The sequence below is a fragment of the Ochlerotatus camptorhynchus genome, unplaced genomic scaffold (assembly GCF_037179485.1).
Source record: "Ochlerotatus camptorhynchus isolate MF236.1 unplaced genomic scaffold, CSIRO-AGI_Acam_v1.1 ptg000101l, whole genome shotgun sequence".
NCBI classification, from domain to species: domain Eukaryota; kingdom Metazoa; phylum Arthropoda; class Insecta; order Diptera; family Culicidae; genus Ochlerotatus; species Ochlerotatus camptorhynchus.
Window position 1 is genome coordinate 1335688 of NW_027040591.1, and position 21395 is coordinate 1357082.

At 39.4% G+C, this 21395-nt stretch overlaps 1 protein-coding gene across 4 annotated transcripts; it reads right to left on the bottom strand.

Moving 5' to 3' along the window:
• Positions 1–5847: 5847 nt before the first annotated feature.
• On the bottom strand, positions 5848–19167 carry LOC135699019 (class E basic helix-loop-helix protein 23-like). Of its 4 annotated transcripts, none has more exons than XM_065219204.1 (6): positions 18955–19167; positions 18805–18887; positions 18103–18308; positions 6682–6912; positions 6358–6624; positions 5848–6301 (listed from the first exon to the last, which is right to left on the bottom strand). In XM_065219204.1, exons 4-6 carry the CDS (start codon positions 6894–6896, stop codon positions 6064–6066), a joined length of 720 nt encoding a protein of 239 aa, XP_065075276.1. In that variant the 5' UTR covers positions 6897–6912; positions 18103–18308; positions 18805–18887; positions 18955–19167; the 3' UTR covers positions 5848–6063. The 4 variants fall into 4 exon arrangements, with proteins under 4 accessions (XP_065075276.1, XP_065075273.1, XP_065075275.1 ...); XM_065219201.1 differs by having other exon boundaries at positions 6682–6898; positions 18955–18971; XM_065219203.1 differs by lacking the exons at positions 18805–18887; positions 18955–19167 and adding an exon at positions 18412–18752 and having other exon boundaries at positions 6682–6898.
• Positions 19168–21395: the final 2228 nt, after the last annotated feature.

Sequence of the window (21395 nt, forward strand, 5' to 3'; positions counted from 1 at the left end):
ATTTTCATTATGTCGTAAGTAACATTCGCACCAATCCGAGAAAAATAAAGTTTTGTTTTGATGACCGAAAAGTTATTCCTATTTCCAAGTAAACACATATAATCTCATAGTGATAGCAATGTTTAACATATTTAGCAGGGTTTTAATCATACAAATGCAAATCGCTAGTTTTCATGCTAAAAAATACTGGTTTTTGAGTCAAAAGTTATTATACGTCGTTTGGTGGCCCCTATTGTTACTTAAGTCAAAGTGTATTTACCAGGATATTCGGGAGAATTATCAATTACGTCTCCTTACGTGCAGCCCATTCATCATTTTAGGACCACCGAAATCATCTTAGCAACAAACAGTTCGATTTATTCACTTTAATAAAGAGAAAGCGAAACGACGAACGTACACTTTTCACGGGTTTCTCAGCGCTGTTACTTAAGTCAAACGGCATCTCCATAGAAATTGGGTGACTTAAGTAACATCGAAAACTATTTTGATCGGAAGGTGATTACGTCAAAAAGCAATTCGACTGGTAAATAAATTTAAAAATGGGATTTGATCCTATATTCGGACAGTATATAGTGTAATAGCAGGAGAATCGATTGACACTGATAGCTCGACTTTGTTTACCTTTGTTACATTCGACGTAATGAACATTTGCTCTTGAATTAGTTCTTTTATTTGTTTTCTCTACTGCGCTAAATCAAACGAGTAGAAATATGAAGATTCGATAAATATTTAATCGAATAGCTGGAAAAATCTTGTGGTTTTGAATATGGCGATGAGTGCGCAAAATGTTACGCAATTGCATCCTCCCTATTTGCATACACCCGAAGATCGGAGGCGAATTCCAGTCAGGCTTGCTTCCACTCACTTGCTATAAAAAAATATTTCCTGAATTTTGAAATCATTAGGTATTATAATGATAATTTGACATTGTCAGATACAAGAAGAGGCTGAAAGGCAAGTATTTGACACATAAAACCTGTCAAATTTGCTTTCAGATAGTCACAATCAGCGATTTTACGACTCGCGAGCGCTCACTCTGAGTGAACGCTCACGAATCATAAAATCGCCGATTGTAACACTCTGGAATCGAAATTGACAGGTAGTATGTGTCAAACACTTGCCTTTCAACCTCTTCCTGTATCTAACAAGGACAAAATATAATAAATTATAACATGTAATGACTACAAAATTCAGAAAATCATTTTTTTATAGCAAGTGAGTGGAAGCAACCCTGCTTCCAGTTCGATTTTTTCGTCAACTAAAGACTCTCTGATGACTGTGTTGGGGAAGCAGCATATGCATGTACGTAATTGGTGGATTTGTTAGTTATTTTGATGCTTTTGGACAATGCTTGTCATTTACCACTTTTCAATAGTTTTTCTTGTTTAAAATCAACAATCGGAACAATTGCTACCAATGCGTAGAAATATTTCTGATCGATTGGTGATAAAATTATTGAAATATCAATGACTTTTAAGATGTTCCGGGAACTTGAGGGAGCTTGAGTTTTAAGATTTTCCGATCATTTCCATTAATTTCAGAGCTACAGAGAACCACTTCAGAAAATTTGCTCCGAGATCATCAGGGAAGATCAGAGAACCTCAGGGCAGTTCAATTAACATCAATGAAATTACGGAACTTTCAAATAAGTGTTGAGCTACCAGGATTTTTTTCAAAAACTTTAGCAAGGTTCCTAGATTTAGGAAAATTGTGGTAGGGTCCATGAAGTCCAATTATTTACTTCGTGGCAGTTTCGATAACTTCAGAAAATTTCGGGAACTTCAGCAAAGATCAGAGAACTTTAAGGTAGTCACATTAATTTCAGATAGAAATATCGAGAAAAAGCTTTGAGAAGATCCTATATATTAAGAGAAGTCAAAAGAACTTCAGAGCAGGGTTGCTTCCATTCACTTGCTATAAAAAAGGATTTTCGGAATTTTGAAATCATTAGATGTTATAATGAAAATTTGTAATTGTTAAATACAGGAAGAATTTGAAAGGCAAATGTTTGCCGCATAAAACCTGTTAATTTCGCATTCAGAGTGTCACAATCAGCTATTTTATGATTCGTGAGCGTTCATTCAGGTTTTTTTTTCTTCGTTTATTATTCAGAGTGAGCGCTCACGAGTCGTAAAATTGCTGATTGTGACTATCAGCAAGCAAATTTGACCCGTAATATGTGGCAAACACTTGCAGTTCAACCTCTTCTTGCAACTAACGTGTACAAAATATCATTATAATATCTAATGATTTCAAAATTCCGAAAATCATTTTTTATTGCAAGTGAGTGGAAGCAAGCCTGCTTCAGAGATGTTAAGAGATTTTTAGACAGTTTCGTTTTCTTTAATATAGGTCTGAGTACTTCGAGCAAGATCGAAGAACTTCAGAGTGCTTCCATTAATTTCAGGAAATTGCAAAAATATCAACAAGTTTCAAGGAATTATGGTAAATTCCAAAGAATTTAAAGAATTTTGAGCAGTTCCAGGTGAAAAAATGAATTGTTGTATCAAACTTCTCCGATTTGTATGAAAGTTTGCGTAAAAACTCATACTCGTCCATTTTGGATCTTGTAAAGTTTTCGCAATGACGTCTTTGAAATTTGTCGAAAAAGGTAGCACGGAAACGGTATTCATGATCGTAATGACGTCTGAGGCAAAGTTGTAGAGAAACATAATTTATTTCTGGGAAAGATAAACAAACGATGTCAAAAACCAAGTATCTCAAAATGTTCTGAAGGGTGGCCACCAGCGTTGCCAGATTCCCTTGGTATCAAATGATTTAAAAATCGGTATTTATCGGTATTCACTATTTTAATTAATTTTATTTTTTTTTCAAACTTTTAGACTAAACTTGAAAGATGTACTTTCCATGTTAGCTGGAAGAAATTTCTGGGAAATATTTCTAAAAGATTTCGAAAAAAACATCCGATGGGGATCTTCTAAGACAAATATTGAGAACCTTCTGGCAAATATATTTTAGTAACTTTCGTAAAAAATCCAGAAGCCAACCAAGTTTGGAAATCGCAATCCAATCCCGGAGGTGCCATTTCCAAGGGAAGTCAGGAGAAGCTCGGAAAAACATTCCAATAAGTCGGAAAAAAATACTACGGAGAGCGAGGGGGACGACTCTATCTACGATGCAGGAAATATTGTGTTTTGCTGTGGCTAGCTGCGCGTACGCTGAGTAGACAGAAAGAAGATTTATCACGATTTTGAAGATTTCCTGCAAAAAGATGATGCGCGATGCAAGTAGATGCGAGAAATGAAAGAAGATTTTTCGAAGATTTATTCGCTAGAGTGAGATTTATTGAGCATCTAAATTTGAGATTTAGATGTGTCGCCCCCCTCGACGGAGAGTGACTTATGGAGAAACTTCCAGAGGAATACGAAAGAAACTTCTGGGAGAACTCGATAGATACATCCGGTAGAACTTTAATTGAACTTCCTGGAGAAGACGGAAGAAACTTCCAGGAGACACTGGAAGAAACTTCCTAAGGTAGATTGGAAGAAACTTTTGGAAAAAGTCGGACGCCAGAGGGCGTACGGTACAGTTGAAAGATACTTCAAGGAGAAGATGGGAAAATATCTGGAAGAAATAGATTTCTGGGGGATGTTAGCACGTTCCAGCAATTTTCCTGAGATTGATAAAACAGCCCTAAAAATCCCACAATGTTCCTGAGGTTTTCTAAACATTCCTGAATTGCACTTCGGAAGATCCCATAATTCCCCGGAACTCCTTGAAAGTTCTTGAAATTTTCCTAAAGTTAATGGGGCTGTTTTGAAGTTCTCTGATCATCTTCGAAGTACTCGGAACTTCCTTGATTATTATGAAACTACCGGAAAATCACTTATCTTCTTTAAAAGTCCGTGGATCTTCTTTAGTGCTTTCAATCATTTTTTTTTTAAATTAATGAATATCAGCATTAAAGTTCTCTGATCTTTCCGATTTCTTAATTTTTTTAAAGTTCTCGAAACTGCCGATAAAAACACTGAGCTTCCCTTAAAATGTTCTCACAATTTTCTAATGTTCATATAACTTCCCGTACGTGTCTAACATTTTCACGAACCTCTTGGAACTTAACTGAAGTTTTCGGAAATTCCCTGAGTTTCTCGGAACTCATTTAAAGGTTCAGAAATCTCCTTGAATTTATATGTTCTCAGAGCTTCCCTAAAGTTATCTCCATTCTCCTGAAACAAATGGAACTATCCTGAAAACCATTAAATTTCTTTATTTCAGTTTCCTTAAGTTCATTGAAGTTCTCTGGGCTTTCCTGAGATTCCCAAGTTCTCGAATTTAAACAGAAGTTAACGAAATTGTCCGAACTATTCTAAAGTTTTAGAACTTCTGAAAAGTTCCTAAAGTTTTCCTGAAACTAATGGAACCGCAATAATACTCTGGAAGCATTTCTGAAGTTCCGGGGTAGTTGAAAAAACTGACGGGAGGAAACGGAAGAACTTTTCGAGCGAAGCCAGAAGAAGCTTCCAAGGGAAGGAATCCGACAATAACATACATGGCAGGGTAAGGTGGACGGAAATTCCTAGGGAAAGTTGGAGGAAACTTCAAAGGGAAGATTAAAGAAATTTCAGGAAGTTCAAAAATTAACGTTTTTATGGGCCTATTTTTCCACTGAATAACAGTATTTCCCGATTTACAGAAATTATTGGAATGAACCATCAGCTGTTTCTCGGCTCCTTGGTTACCAAAAAACGCGAGGAAATGGAAGCATTAGTCGAAAGATTATCAAGCATAATACATTTTTGAAGATGACATTTGTTTAGCGCAGGCTCCAAAATTTTAATTTTCAAGAAGATAAAAGTCTATCATAAAAGTTTCCTCTGACAATTCAGTGCAGGCAGGCAGTTATCATTTTGATTATTAATAAAAAAATCGGTATAAATCGGTACTAAAACTCAAAAATCGGTTTTCTGAGAAACCTTATCTGTATATAGGTATCAAGTTTGAAAATCGGTATAAATACCGATAAATCGGTATATCTGGCAACGCTGGTGGCCACATCCATTGTAAATACTTCAAAATGATGCACCTACCAATTAATCATTTTGTTCGACCATTTTCCACAGAGATGGCGCTGTTCCGCTGGTAGTAAGTGATAAAAATCACCATATAGAAATTGAGAGAAGTGGGAATAATTCGCTTTCGGTGCATATTCAGAAACAAAAAAAGTGAACGACAACCTAAAGAAACTAGTCAGGGAATTTGTCGTTCAGTTTTTTCCCGGAAATTATTGTTTAACAAGCTACAATTAAATAAAAATAATTTTTCCCCATACAATTTTACCTGTTTTACTACCAGTCCCCAGAGAGCAAAAAAAAAATTCAAATTTGAGAGAGAAATTCTCTCTCACGAGCTCAATCTCTCAACATGCCATGTATTTTGTTGACACTCGATTTGTGATTTCGCTTTCACAGATTACAAAATAGAGTACCTGACACTACAAAACATGTCTGGTACCTCTATATATGCATTTGCTTTAACATTTGAAGTCCCTCCTTTTTTACATATTCTGCGCAAAAGATACTTTATGCCCCGCCCCATACACAACATTCGGCGGAAAATTCTGTGAGGGGTGAGCTATTTTGTGTGCAGAATGTGTAAAAAAGGAGGTCTAGTTTCCGATAGATGTCACCGCAAACAACAGCTGTGACATCTGATGGAACATGAATGCAGAAGCTTGACAAAATGATTAATTCAGATCGAGGTTTTTTAGTTTCTTCCCTAGACGTCTTATATCTACTGAGTAATAAAAACATCACCGTCAATTCAATCTCAGCTACACTTTATTGAATATTCAAAATTAGAAATATTTCCGTCACTTTGCTGACCTGCTTTGGCATCGGTGCCCGAATCGACTAGTATCGAAACTTATTGCTACTGTGAAATTCTATAAATTACTTCTTTTATTCACTAAATAATTCTACTGTTGCTATCTTGCTGTATGACTAGCATTGTAAACTGTTGCAATCGTAGGCAAACTTTGTTTTGTAATGTTTGGAAAAATTTAACTGTTGGCGTAGGTATAGGTAGAAGGGGACGTATTTAAATTCAAGGATTAGGATTGGCTGGCGGTTGTGCCCCTTGCTGCGCGTGCGATTGCTGTGCTGCTTGTTGCTGTTGCTGTTGATGCTGCTGCTGCAGTTGTTGAAGTTGTTGCTGTGCCTGTTGTTGCAATTCTTGCTGTGGCGTCTGTAGCAACTGTTGAAGCTTCAATGCCGAAGGCATTGTTCTCAGATCTACCGTAGGAGCACCGGCTCCGGCGGCACTTTGAATGTAGGCAAGCAATCTGTAAAGGATTAATTTTTAATCAGAGGTTTGAAACTCATTTCAGCAAAAGTTTACCTTCGAAGCTCATCCAGAGCGTTGGCCTGCATCAAAATGTAATTTTTGGCCAGCAGTAGGGTTGCTATCTTGGACAGTTTCCGCACTGACGGCGAGTGCGCATAAGGAATCACACTGCGCAGCTCGTCGAGAGCGTCGTTCAAATCGTGCATCCGGCGTCGCTCGCGGGCATTGATGTTCAGCCGGACCGATTTGCCCTGGCGATTCTTTTGCTTGCCACCAGCCCCCGGCGGCCCGGGCTGATGATGAGGTGGTGGACTGAAATGGCTTTGGTTTGATTAACATTACGGTTTCCGGAAAAAATACATACGGAGAGCCAGTTACCTGTCGGCGCTACCCGATGGACGGTTTTCATCAGTCAGTGAAGCGGATACTGAGGCATGTGGTTGAGCGTAGAATCCGCCAAGGCCAACCGTTCCCAGCGGTGTTCGTCTACCGGGAACGCTCTGGGGAGGACTTGGTGTGGGCTCCGGGTGATGAGTGTGAACTGAGCCGGCCGGTGGCCCCAGGTGGAAACTGAATGGGTTGTGTGGATCCATAGCTGAAAGAAGTGAACTACCTCCGTTAGATTGGATAACAAGCATTTCGTTGACCGTGTTTTGAGAATAGGGATTGATATGGATATATGAATCCATATATATGTCATATCCTATATCTAAAGAGCCTGAATTTATAAAGAGGCGATATCTTATACATTTGACAGGTCTTCTGCTGGATTGGAATGCCTTTTCCTATGACTTTGACAGACAATCGATTGTTCCAATTTTGACATGTCGTCTCTTTATAAATTCAGCCTCTTTACCTATATCCATATGGATTCGCTATGAAGTTTGACAGATAAAATGAGGGGTTCGTGGATTTTTATATGTTTCGAGGGGTGCATCGATTAGCTTGGGACCGAAGAGAGTACCCCGAGCTGAGCCAAAAAGTTGACCATTTTTCTTCGTGACCTTCTGGTCTTGGAGTTACCTCTATGGTAGTACCAAGTCTTCGATGTTTCACGCACAGTCTGACGTTTCCTTGCGGATTTTACCAGCTACAGAGTCGCCGTCAACGCCAATAGCATCCTTCTGCAACTTGAGATTTTCCGTTTGGTATTGTTCCTGATGTCATGTCATGTAACATGTCCGAAATACAACTTGACTAAAGGGTGTTACAGATTGCCTTAAACTTAAACTCGCTTCCAACAGTTTATTGGGTCTTCTTCAGGTTCCGCTTAACGATGGCCAAATATTTATCGATCTGGCAGAGCTCTTTTTTTGCAAACTGGGAGAGTTCCCTAACAAAATTTTTATGGTTATTTTGCTTAACGACATGTTTTGGGTATAATTCAAACCATTTGTGGAATAAATCATTTGGGTTATTGGTATTTATGGTATTTTTTTTATTAGGCATACCACTCCACGGCCTTTTTTGCATAATGGCAGGATGGCAGGATGCCAAATCCGGCCAAAACAGCAGATGCTTTTCCAGACACTCGTTCACGTAAATTTCCTGGTTGACGGTCCCGGTTGCAATGAAGTGTTGCTTTTCAAGCCACAGGTACAGATTGCTTAGGGCCCATGCATTAATTATGTCACGCTAAATCGAGCAAAAAATTACCCCCTCCTCCCTATCGTGACGTTTTTCCTATACCTAATGCATTGCTTGTCACAAAATCTTAGACCCCCTCTCCCCCCTAAGAGCATGACATAATATATGCATCAACCCATACCAAACCAGATATTTCTTAGCGAACTTCGACAGTTTCATTTGCTTGAAAATGTTTGACGTATGAAACTCCTGCCCAGGATGCTGTTTGAAGTCTGCCTTGATGTAGGTTTCGCGCGAGTCTTAGATCGGATTTTTGCGATGCACGTGCAAAATTTTGAGGCATCGCTCCTCTTGCTTGGACGCCATTTTCATAACTGACGAGCAAATGTCAAAATCAAAATAGAGGCATCATTCTGTACGCACACGAAGATGGAAAACTACCACTAGTATCACTAGTACTTTTCCCTCAATTCTAGGGTACAGCCCACTAACCAAAATTTGAGTAAATCGCATCTAGTTGTTTCCATTTAACACCATCAAAAAAACTTACTCTTAAGTATATTCTACCCAAAATAAAGTTTATTTCACGTAAATTTGAGAATCTGCAATTTACTCCAAAGTAACTTATTGGGCTGAACTATATCCTCGACTATATCGTTGGTTCGAATCTCTCGTTCCTTTTTTGACAAAAATAACGAGTTCAAGTGAGAGGCTCAACTCCAAATTAATCATTGTGTTCGACCATTTTCCACAGAGATGGCGCTGTTCCACTAGTAGGAAGTAATAAAAATCCCCATATAGAAATTGAGAGAAGTGGGAATAATTCGCTTTCGGTGCATATTCAGGTGAAAAAAAGTAAACGACAACCTAAAGAAATTTATTAGGGACTTTGTCGTTCAGTTTTTTCCCGGAAATAATAGTTAATCAAGCTACAATTAATTAAAAATGATTTTTCCCCATACAATTTTACCCGCTTTACTACCAGTCCCCAGAGAGCCGAAAAAAAAAATTCAAATTTGAGAGAGAAATTCTCTCTCACGAGCTCAATCTCTCAACATGCCATGTATTTTGTTGACACTCGATTTGTGATTTCTCTTTCACAGATTACAAAATAGAGTACCTGACACTACAAAACATGTCTGGTACCTCTATATATGCATTTAGTTTAACATTTGAAGTCCCTCCTTTTTTACATATTCTGCGCAAAAGATACTTTATGCCCCACAGAATGTGTAAAAAAGGAGGGACTTCGAATAATAATAATCTAAATGCATATATAGAGGTACCAGACATGTTTTGCACTGCAGTGTCCTCTGTGAACAATTATAGAAAAACAGATTGTGTGTAGTTTCTGATAGATGTCACCGCAAACAACAGCTGTGACATCTGATGGAACATGAATGCAGAAGCTTGACAAAATGATCAATTAAGTAAAAAGAACATACAAAATGAGGGGTGTTCAGATTTTTTTAAATGTTCGATTAAAAAAATGCGTCAAGTTTAAGTCAACCAAATTTTAATCGTAACACCCTTTAGTCAAAACGTTCCCCCCCCCCCCCCCCCAGTAGGTGACCTTTGGTGAAAGCATGTGGGCCAGAAAGTGAGGGTATATCGAGGTTCATTGTCTGGATTTTCAATTTTCCCATCAATGGCAACCGCCGGGCATTTTTCGGTCGGTGAGCCCCAGTTTCACCAGCTTATAATTTTCATAGCATTAACTTGCCTCAGCGTAGTCGAAACTTGTCAGATGTACAAACAATTTCCTTCTCAATTTCTTGATGATACGATATCAAACTTCTTCAAAATTTTCTCCGCAGCCGGCTTAATTTTGATTTGGGTCCCAACAATGATACGTACTGCGAACGTGCATAAACTGATGTTCAATGTCTCCAATGTCTGATTTTGATTGTCATGGTCGCGGGATCTAACTACTCTGCACCATATGAAGACTCAACGACTTCGCCGACCGCATTCCGAACTGTACTAACATATTGGGATGACCAGATCTTACAGGCTGGAGGTAACCCGTTTCTGCCGTCTTGACTGCCGTATTGACAAGACCCTCTCAACCGGCCACTTGATTAAACTTGATTGAAGTGAAGTCCGAATATAAGCTGTTCTGGATAAACTCGATCCGCTGGAGTTTTTGCTGGGGATCGGATGACTGAGTTTTACTAGATTACAGATTTACAGATTACTTACAGATTACAGATAAGATATTTTCGAATGATCCTCGAAACCGGTTTGCCGTCAATAATTTTTTTTTATTGAATCGTTGTTCTACCAGTTTTATGTATGACAAAAAATTCTCTCACTAGTCACTTTTGAGTAAACAAAGTCTTCAATCGAGTAGTCAACCTTAGCAACGATTGGCTGAACGCACAGGAGTGGAACTCCGGACAAATGATCGAGCGAGTTTTTCAAAGGGGAACACATTTTAATGTTTTTTTTTTCAAATATGAGTGTATCTGTTTGTTTGTTTACAACTGAGTTGTACCAGTTCAGTACAATCAAGTTGCACAAGGGGTGCAACCTTTCATTATTAATTTTCTATGGTTACAATTTCTATACTTTCTATTGTTACACCATAATTCCAAATCTATTTTGAATTATTTGGCGAATTCTACCACCATATAGTGCTAGTTTTCAATTAGTCTTCTAGTGGCTTGCTTTAAGTTGACTGCTCGAGTTAATAGAATACTGATGTCTGTGGCGAACTAGTTCAGGTGTACAAGGCATTTTTAATGCCGGTCTGATTATTTGGTCAATCTTTATTTGTTCTTCTTCAAGGCTTATTGAGATTTTCACGTCCGGTTGTATTGGTGCGATATGTGAGAGCGTGTTAGTGAATATCCGAGGAAAATACATAACAAATCGATGTCAAACTCATTTTGACAGGTCTACTTTCATACATTTTTTAGGTTAGCCAGAGGAAAATAATAAATAACTTTACACGGCGTTGCTTCCGCTAGTGTGCGTGCGTTTAACGTCACTAATCTCTATAGTCTCAAATGCAACTATGCGGTTACCTGAAACCTCGCCTACAACTTTAATTTCTCCCTTTTTATGGCACAGACCTGTTGGTCCATATTAAACTTTAATTTCGATAAGTATTTTGGGCCAGCTGTCACTTGTGATATAATATCAGGCATAATATTTGATAACGGCACAAAAACATTTGTAAACAAACTTTCTAAGGCCCTTTACACGCGAGCCAAAGTACGCCCACGCAAACCAACAACATCATCGAATAGGGGCAACTATCACCTTTCTGAAAGTGGTATTGGTTTGCGTGGGCGTACTTTGGTTCGCGTGTAAAAGGCCTTAGAATGTTTGTTTACAAATGCTTTTGTGCCGTTATCAAATGTTATGCCTGATATATGCCAATAGACTTCTCTGACGTTTGTGAAATGCACAAGTATTAGTGCAGTACTTTGGGTAAATTATAAGTATTAGTGCAAGAAAACCTTTGAATAGAGATCTCCAAGCGCAATCTCACGAACACTAAAATCCAACATCCATATATAAAAATGAAGAAGAAGAAGAAACAAAAAGGTATCGCGATATCACAACTACTTAAAAAGGTAGCGCGCGGTCTCACGCACACTTTTGTGCATCTGGAGAACTCTATTGACCCAAAGTTCTGCACTAATACTTGTACAATTCACAAACGTCAGAGAAGTCTATGTATAAAACATCTCTGAAAAGAAGTAATTTCCCTAATTGTGTTGTTCTCGATCCAACAATCCTTTTGTAAGCTACTACATAAAACTACAAACGCTACATTTCACACAGTGGGCCAACATTTTAAATATTTAAAGAGATAACATTATCGCAAAAACAATTGTACCTACTAGTCCTGGTCCTACGTCAAGCATCCTTTCGTTCCTCTATGAACAGACTCTTTTTTCACCGCAAAAATAAAGATTTGACGAGTAATTTAGCAATTTGTCGAGTTTTTCCATATTGCAAATCTAAATTGTCCACCACTGCCCAATAGCACAAACGAAGTGACAGACGACTTACTGGCGAAGAAATCCATTTAAATAATGTGGTTCACTGTAATAGAATTTTCTTGGAAGCTTGTGCCATCATCCACCAGATGGGTTAGTTTTTTTGTTTTGATTTGAACAAAGTTGATTTTGTGTACAATGATTCTTTGACAGTGTGCAAAGAGTGCGTATCATTTTGTCATTTTTTTATGCATTTCAGTTTTGAGTAGAGTGAAAGAGATAGAACCAAAACATTCTAATGCAGTTGGTGAAAATGCTAGTACAATCCAGTAGTAGTGTTACCATGTGGTACAATCCAGTAGTAGTGGTGTTGCCATGTGGTACACTGAAAAATTGAAATAGCAGGTTAGTCACCAAAGTTTTCGAGCCGCTCCGTCTGTCACTTCGTTTGTGATATTACTGAATATTTCGCTTATTGGTATTGCCGATTTGTTGTTGTGATAATATCGATATGCGGAAATAAGTTCTGGCAACTCTGTTTAAAACTTTCAGCATAAATTATACGAGTGGGTTTGTCTCAAACTAACAAACACTATACATGTTTTCCGGGTAAAAAGCTTGCCCGCTACCGCCAGGTGTCGCTACTGTTCGTGAAAGTAGGAAGAACTGGTTTTCTACACGACATCTACTTCTTTTCTTTGCTGAACGTCAACACTCAACAGTGATGCCGTTTTATACATATTATATTGTTTATGTCCTTCTTGTCAAAGTGTACCCCATCGTGCCAAACAGAGTGCCATGCTGTGTTTCGGCACAGTGTGCAGATGAAGAGCTTTGAGTGGGTTGGTTTATTTCCTTTAAATTCCGTTATAATTGCTTATCTTTTTACAGATGCGCGTATTTCGTCTACTACTTGCAGACTTCATCAGTGCCAAGTACTCAACATCAGTACTTATTGAGTACTTGGCACTGATGAAGTCTGCAAGTAGTAGACGAAATACGCGTATCTGTCAAAAGATAAGCAATTATAACGGAATTTAAAGGAAATAAACCAACCCACTCAAAGCTCTTCATAAAGGGATTCTGTTAAGAGGTTCGACAAATTTAAAGGATTAACAGTGTGTAGAGTTGATTACCCCTTGTCGCTAGTATATAATGGACTATATGGCCGATTCTCTTTCATTCTTACGTTATCTCCACAGTAAAACCAACAATCAATACGAAACTAACGATTTTAAATTGGCTCACCACTTTAGTAGCCTATTGGTCCCAAGCAAACGATTAACGTAGCCTATTCTAGTTGAAATTCTATTACTACACTATGTTTGTTTTGATTCGCTATGAAAGTTTGACAGATAAAATGAGGGGCTCGTGGATTTTCCCGAGGGGGACGACTCTATCTACGATGCAGAAAAGATTGTGGTTTGCTGTTGGTAGCTGCGCGTACGCTGAGTAGATAGAAAGAAGATTTTCACGATTTTGAAGATTTCCTGCAAAAAGATGATGCGCGATGCAAGAGCATCTAAATTTGAGATTTAGATGTGTCGCCCCCCTCGGATTTTCCTATGTTTCGAGGGGTGCATTGATTAGCTTGGGACCGAAGAGAGTACCAGAGCTGAGCCAAAAAGTTGAGCACATTTCTTCGGGACCTACTAGCCAGTAGGCAGTAAAACCAACAATCAATACGAAACTAACGATTTTAAATTGGCTCACCACTTTAGTAGCCTATTGGTCCCAAGCAAACGATTAACGTACCCTATTCTAGTTGAAATTCTATTACTACACTATGCTTGTTTTGATTCGCTATGAAAGTTTGACAGATAACATCAGGGGTGTGTGGATTCATGCAGAACATGCAGGGGTGAGTGAAATAGCTTGGGACTGCTTGGGACCGTTGTTCTGGTACTGAGTGAGCCAAAAATAATAATGATTTTCTTCGGGACCCAGTGGTCTTAGAGTTACCTCTATGGTAAAACCACCGGATGGAAACTAACGATTTAAAATTGGCTCACTACTTGACTAGCCTATTGGTCCCAAGCAAATCGATTAACGTACCCCATTCTAGTCGAAATTCTAGTACTACACTATGTTTGTTTTAATTCGCTATGAAAGTTTGACAGATAAAATGAGGGGCTCGTGGATTTTCCCGAGGGGGACGACTCTATCTACGATGCAGAAAAGATTGTGGCTTGCTGTTGGTAACTGCGCGTACGCTGAGTAGATAGAAAGAAGATTTTTCACGATTTTGAAGATTTCCTGCAAAAAGATGATGCGCGATGCAAGAGCATCTAAATTTGAGATTTAGATGTGTCGCCCCCCTCGGATTTTCCTATGTTTCGAGGGGTGCATCGATTAGCTTGGGACTGAAGAGAGTACCAGAGCTGAGCCAAAAAGTTGAGCACATTTCTTCGGGACCTACTAGTCAGTAGGTAGTAAAACCATAGAGGTAGCTCCATAGAGGTAACTCTAAGACCACTGGGTCCCGAAGAAAAACATTATTATTTTTGGCTCACTCAGTACCAGAACAACGGTCCCAAGCAGTCCCAAGCTATTTCACTCACCCCTGCATGTTCTGCATGAATCCACACACCCCTGATGTTATCTGTCAAACTTTCATAGCGAATCAAAACAAACATAGTGTAGTAATAGAATTTCAACTAGAATAGGGTACGTTAATCGTTTGCTTGGGACCAATAGGCTACTAAAGTGGTGAGCCAATTTAAAATCGTTAGTTTCGTATTGATTGTTGGTAGCTCTAAGACCAGAAGGTCCCGAAGAAAAGTGCTCAACTTTTTGGCTCAGCTCTGGTACTATCTTCGGTCCCAAGCTAATCGATGCACCCCTCGAAACATAGGAAAATCCACGAGCCCCTCATTTGATTTGTCAAACTTTCATAGTGAATCAAAACAAACATAGTGTAGTACTAGAATTTCGACTAGAATGGGGTACGTTTATCTATTTCGACAATCTCGGCATTTTTTTTTCATATCAACCTATCACAACTGGTGCTTTGTGGAATGTGGATACAGCGAAGTTGATCATTAGCGGTTGGTTTTGGTCTGCCTTGTTCAGGGCTGATCTTTTTCAAATCTTTTTACCCGTTACTATGGTTTGTTTACTCCAAAGGAAAATATCCATCATTAAATTTTGACCTTTCTGATGTTTATAACACGCACACTTGCGTTATCCCATTTTCAAGTGCAAAGTTTGTTATTCTCACAGCAGCAAAAAAAAAAATCGGTTTGTTGTTGTTATCCTCACTTTTGGACCATCAATACTCCCTCGTTTAGGTGTACTTTAATAATCATAGAATCCATAAATGAACCTTAAATAGATAGAGATTCTATCAACCCGGCTCATTGAACGCTCTCAAATGAAGTTGACGTCAGGGATCACTTAATTTCATCTTGTAGAATTTTATAGACAATTACACCGGAATTAAGACGAGATTATAAAAGGAATTCTTTAAAAATTCTAGGCAATTTCAGGGGAGAGTTCCTAATGAAGCATGAGTTTATGGATTTTTTTTAGGACACTCCGAAGGTAATTATGTGAAAAGGTCTAGGTGCATTCAAAGGATATTTCTGAACATAATTTCCAAACGAATCTATGGACAAATCCACGGGGATTGTGATGAAATTGGTGAAGAAAATATCAAGAGATTTCCGAAGACAATTAAAGACATTTTATGGACATTTTCAATTGAATTCTGAGGAGAGTCCCTAGAGAATTCTGGCAAGAATATTTCTATGGACATTTTGTGAATTCCAAGAAAAACGTCTTTTAAGGATGGGATCAGAAGAATTCTGAGGAAATTCTCAAGAAATTCGAGTTCCGAGGGCATTTCCAAGACATTTAAAGTAATTGCAAGATAATAGACTTCTGATGACAGTTTCAAAAGAACATGGAGGAGAATTCCTAGGGAACACCGAGGACAGTTTCAAAGGAATTCAAAGGATTTCCGAGTACAATAGCAATTTATTTTGCTAAGATTCAGTAAAACAATTGCCGAGACTCAGCTAACAAATAAGATTTTGCTGAGATATCAGACACCAAATAGATATTTTGCAGAGTAAATGCCGAGGTAATCGGCTGTTGGAGATTTTACCGAGCTAGATCAAGTGTGTAGGCCGACATTGGGGTCAAGAAGTAGTGTTAGATTTTTTAACAATATCTCAACAATTTGTTACTCTTTATCAAATCTTGCGGTACGTATGGAAAGGTAAATTGATTTAAAAGTCATCTGCAGTAAAAACCTTCATTTTGTGAAAAAAAATCCACTCGAAAAATAAAGGCAAAGGGCGGGTTGTGCTTAGTAGGCCCAAAATTATATCTAAGCCCTATGTATAATCAGCAGAATCGGAGTCGAACCAGCCTCAGGCTGAAAACCTCCCTAATAAAGAAAACTTAACTTTACTTAATCAGCAGAATCGTGGGGATCATACTAAGCAAAACACTTAGGTTAATATCAATAGAATTCTGATCGACATTCATGGTTGACATTTTGATAAATATAAATAATGTAATAAGCCCATTAAGATTGGAAATGAGCTTTTCTAAATGAGTGCATCAATTACTAAAGGGCGAACACGAAATTATTGCGACACATTCAACAGGGCATAACTTTTTTACCATTGGGTAAAAATCAACCAAATTTTGCACACTTTCTCATTGATGTGTATTGTGTACATGCTGTCAAACCCGAAGTCGTGTTTTTCGATTCAACGAAAATGGAGGTGAACCAACGCGAGTTGAGAGAACAAATTCTTTCCAAACCCCTGGAATTTCCTGACCTGTCGCACCGGCAGTTGGGAAAAATGTTGAACATTCACCATTCAACCGTCTCCAGAGTGTTGAAGCGGTTCCAGGAGCGGTTGACGTTGGACCACGGCAAAAGAGTTGGAAGAAAACCGGGACCGGAGAACAAAAAGACGGAGGGAAAGGTGAAGCGGATGATTAAAACAAATCCCAACGTCTCAAGCCAAAAGATCGGCATGTCGCAGAGCTACGTCCAGAATGCAAAGAAGAGAGCTGGACTACATACATACAAGGTACAGAACTTCCCAAACCGCGATGAGCGGCAACAATCGACGGCTAAAACACGGGCACGGAAGCTCTACGAGAAGATGCTGACAAAATATGGCTGCTGTGTGATGGACGACGAAACGTATATAAAAGCCGATTTTAAGCAAATCCCGGGGTTGGAGTTTTTCACCGGCAAGAGCAAGTTCGATGTGGACGACAAATTTAAGAAGAAGAAAATGTCGAAGTTCGCCTCCAAATATCTCATTTGGCAGGCCATCTGCTCTTGCGGACTGAGGAGTGAGCCTTTCGTGACAAAGGGCACAGTAAATGGCGAGATCTACCAATCTGAGTGCCTCGAGAAGCGCCTTTTGCCGTTCTTGCAGCAGCACGACGAAGCTCCGCTATTTTGGCCAGATTTGGCATCATGCCACTATTCTAAAAGTGTCCTGGAGTGGTATGAGGCCAATTCTGTCCATTTTGTTCCAAAGGACATGAATCCGCCAAACTGTCCGGAGCTGCGCCCGGTGGAGCAGTACTGGGCAATAATGAAGCGGGAACTTCGGAAGAGCAAGAAGACAGTCAAAGACGAGAAGGACATGTTAAGAAAATGGGAAAAAAAACTGAGAAACTGGTACCGGATGACACTGTAAAGACTTTGATGGAGGGCATCAAGCGAAAATGCGTTCAATTTTACACTCAAGGCTTCATCGATTAACTTTTCTATTGATTTTTGAATGTATAAAACTACCCTAAAATTTTGGTTTGATTCTAAACATTATAAGAAAATTGGCATGACATTTTCGGTGTCGCAATAATTTCGTGTTCGCCTTTTAACAGCATCTCCCTGCTACATAAACATTTTCTTAATTTTCTACCACCAATCAAGTCATTGTCCCTATAATTCCTGTAAGAATATTTGAAAGCTTCTAAAAGCTCAGTCTGTTTCCATCCAGGTGGAAGCACTTTTCGTTGCAGTTCCAAAAACTGACCGATAGAGGCGCCTAAAAAGCATCATTCCAGTATGGACCATTCTATCACACAGCATCACATCGATTATGCTCTACCTCCTGCGAGAGGGATAGTGAAAGAGAGAACCATACCATCTGCATGGGAAACAATCAGATGGTTTCAAAAATAAAATTGTAAGGTTCGTCCTTTCTGCACATCGAGTTGAGCTCAATACGAACAAGCGCACATGTGTCCAAATAAAAGAGAGAGAGAGAGCGGTACGTACCTTTCAGCGTTGGCGTTTGATTAAATCCCACTCGTCAACTCGTTGTCCCTCTACGACTTCAACAACGCACAACAGATCAAGTGTGATGAAGAGAGAATTTCCATAGAAATCAATTTTCCAGCGTCATCTCCCCACACCGGTGCTCCTCACGATCGATGACGGTGTCTCTTGGGGGGTGGTTCGGGTCTGGGGGGTGGCACTCCTACCTGTGTCGAGAGTAGAAAGGGAACTGAAATCACTCAACAATTCTGGGGAAGGTCTCTCCGGCCGCAAAGCACTCGAAAACTTTTCAAACAACCACCGACGTACCAATGTTTGTACTTTTCCAGGAATGACAGCCTCAAATTTCCCCCGACGACGACGACGAATTACTTTGTTCTGCTCTTAACCGTAGCGGGTTAAGCAGAAAAGTTTCCCGATTCGCGTTAAAAAACAACAACCTCTATCGACGACGACGGTGATTCTGCGGTTTGCGCTCGAACCCCGGTAATTGTCGTTGGTCTCGTAATTTCACTCCGATTCCCGATGATGGCGTTGTTGTCAGTCTCTTACCAGGATCTGCTTGTATTATTTTTTTTTGTTATTTGTTCATTCGTTTGTTCGAGGGTATTTAAACACGACGAAAGCTCCTGGGAGAGTTCACACAAACAAAAGCATACACACACACATGTAGACTCTCAAACAGTAATGAGGGTTGTTTACCTTTGTCTGAAGTTTTGTTTGGTTTTCGTTCGCGCTTTTCCGAATCACCGCGAATGGTTGTTTGCTCCTAGTGGGTTGGGGCTCTGGAGGAGAATGCTGCAATTAATTAGTTTGCTATTTGTTTTAATTAATTAATCCTTGATCAAATACCTCAGCATAAATTTGCAATGTTGAGCAGCACAATCGCACGCTCACACACCTCCGCTGTTGCGCTGTAATACACGTGTCCCTGATGTCGTTGTCGTCGGGAGAGACTTAATCACTGAGGTAACGGTGAATCCCCGGGACCACCGAGAGCCGCATCTAATATTTATAAAGAACGATAACAACGGCAACTGAATTGAATAAAAACTAGCAGCATCGCATCCTGCATGTACCTAACTAGAAGAGTATCGACGAGAGGGAGCCGAGATTTTTAGGGGCCATCCTTTTTGGTCGTCCTTTCGTTCGCTATGGGTTGAGTTGTGAGTGTGTGCTGTTTGTCGAGTTTTGCTTGCGGTCTGTGTAGTGTTTGTGACTAGGGCGAGTAAAGAACGCGTGGCGTGGATGCATTGAAGTTGTAGTTGTCGAATTTATTATGTGGAATCTGAACAGTTGGCTGATGATGCCATGGGTTATGGTTTTAAAGGGAAAACTACTCACGGGGGAATCGACGTGGTTGGGAGGATTGAGTTGCTACAGGAAGCTGAGTTGGGAAAAGCGATACCATTGCATTACTGTTCGATTGTAAGAGTAGCATGCTGCAGTAAGAGTATGATTGTTGCCATGGCATATGAGAGGTTTTATTTTTCACCCTTTATTTGGTCGCGTATTGAAATGACTTATCATTGCAATATTAAAACAGCGATGATTACCTTGAAACAAATCAAGAGTACCGTCAGATGGGTGACATTGGGACAAAATTGAAAAATGTTTTTGACGCATATACGGTACAGGACCAAATAAATAATACACTGACACTAAAAATGCAGTTTAGATGATATTTTTGTTATTTTTCAAATAATTGCAATGGTATATTCGGAAAAGTTCAAGTGTTTTCCTTGGTGTATCCAGTTATTAAGAAGAAAATGAAGAAAACAAAATCTACTTCAGTTGATTTTGATTCTTGCACAAATTAAATCATACACGTCAAATATCACATTTCATGACAATGACAATGAGAGCATCTGTGGAAATCTGGCATCAATGCATCACCTTTGACAGTTCTCACGAGGAGTTTGTGCCTGGGGGGGCGGGGATGTGCTGTCAAATCAGCCTACTGATCATCTTGTATGAAACTGGTTCCAAACGTAAACAAACGCTGTAGATTTCTTATGGCTTGTTTACTTTTGGAACCAGTTATGCGAGGTAGGCGACGATTGTTCGTATTTGACAGCCACCTCCCCCCCTTGGTTTGTGCATCTTACCATTGTTTTTTGTATACGTCATTTGAAAAGTCGAAACAGGTTTCGCTCGATGTAAGAAATTTGGTGATTCGCGATCGTGAAAAGGGAATTCCTTCTTTCCTTTATTTAACGTTCCGCATTCTAGTGCCAATCACCGCCGAACATCGATTGCCATCCATTGACGGCAATCGAATATGTAGAAAGGCAGCTTCAACACCTGCGTAGGATATCGGACACATTCAACACACATGGGCCGGGACCTAGGCGAGTAAGAGAGGTGACACAGTCGGAAGAAGTGTTAGTTTGTTTACTAAAATGAACCATGCCCATTTTGTTATGGCAAGTTTGCTATAAGAAATGCTCCTCGTGTTTATTAGCGAAATTCACATCAAAGATTGATTAATTGCGTAGGAAATCAGTTTGGCACGGCATTTGTGACCAGCATACACCTTCCAGTCGTATGAAACAGGTCAAAAACTGTCCAAATCCGCAGATAAATTTTTTTGTTTTGAATTTCTGTATGGCAAAATAGTGAACTTTTCCTCAATATTAACGGCAAAGAACTCACCAACACTGGGAGACCGTGAGTTCCTGCCCACCTGTCATTTTCCATCTCGGGCCGGGACCAGCGGCTTTACCATAAAGGTAACTCTAAGACCAGAAGGTCCCGAAAAAACGAGCTCAACTTTTGGCTCAGCTCTGGTACTATATTCGGTCCCCTACGCTTCGGTCAGAGAGCGTATAGGGCGTCGTTGTGCCAATTTCGTCGTGGCACATTTCGAGTATGAGAGAGTAATTGCAGTTAGATCAAAAGTGCCTGAGAAAAATGCAAATACTTTCGCAGATTACCCGAAGTTGCGATATTGAAGGTATGATCACAGACAAGCAGACATAACACTCTTAAAACCCTCATAGAAATCGTTTTTAACGGTCAATTTAAATGTTTCTTAGTTGGTAGTACCGCCACTTGTGGTGCACATAATCAATTCCCTAGCGTTTGACGTTTACATACTACAACCATCTGTTGAGTGTATTGTACATGGAAGTATATACGACAGATGGCGGTAGGGTTTACAATTATAAATGTTCAATGGGTTGTGTCTGATTGTCTGTGAAATAACCTGGAGGTAACGTTAGAATAAAATCAAAACATTGAGAAATATAACGCATCACTTTCAGAAACATTTCACTTCGCAACCGATGAAC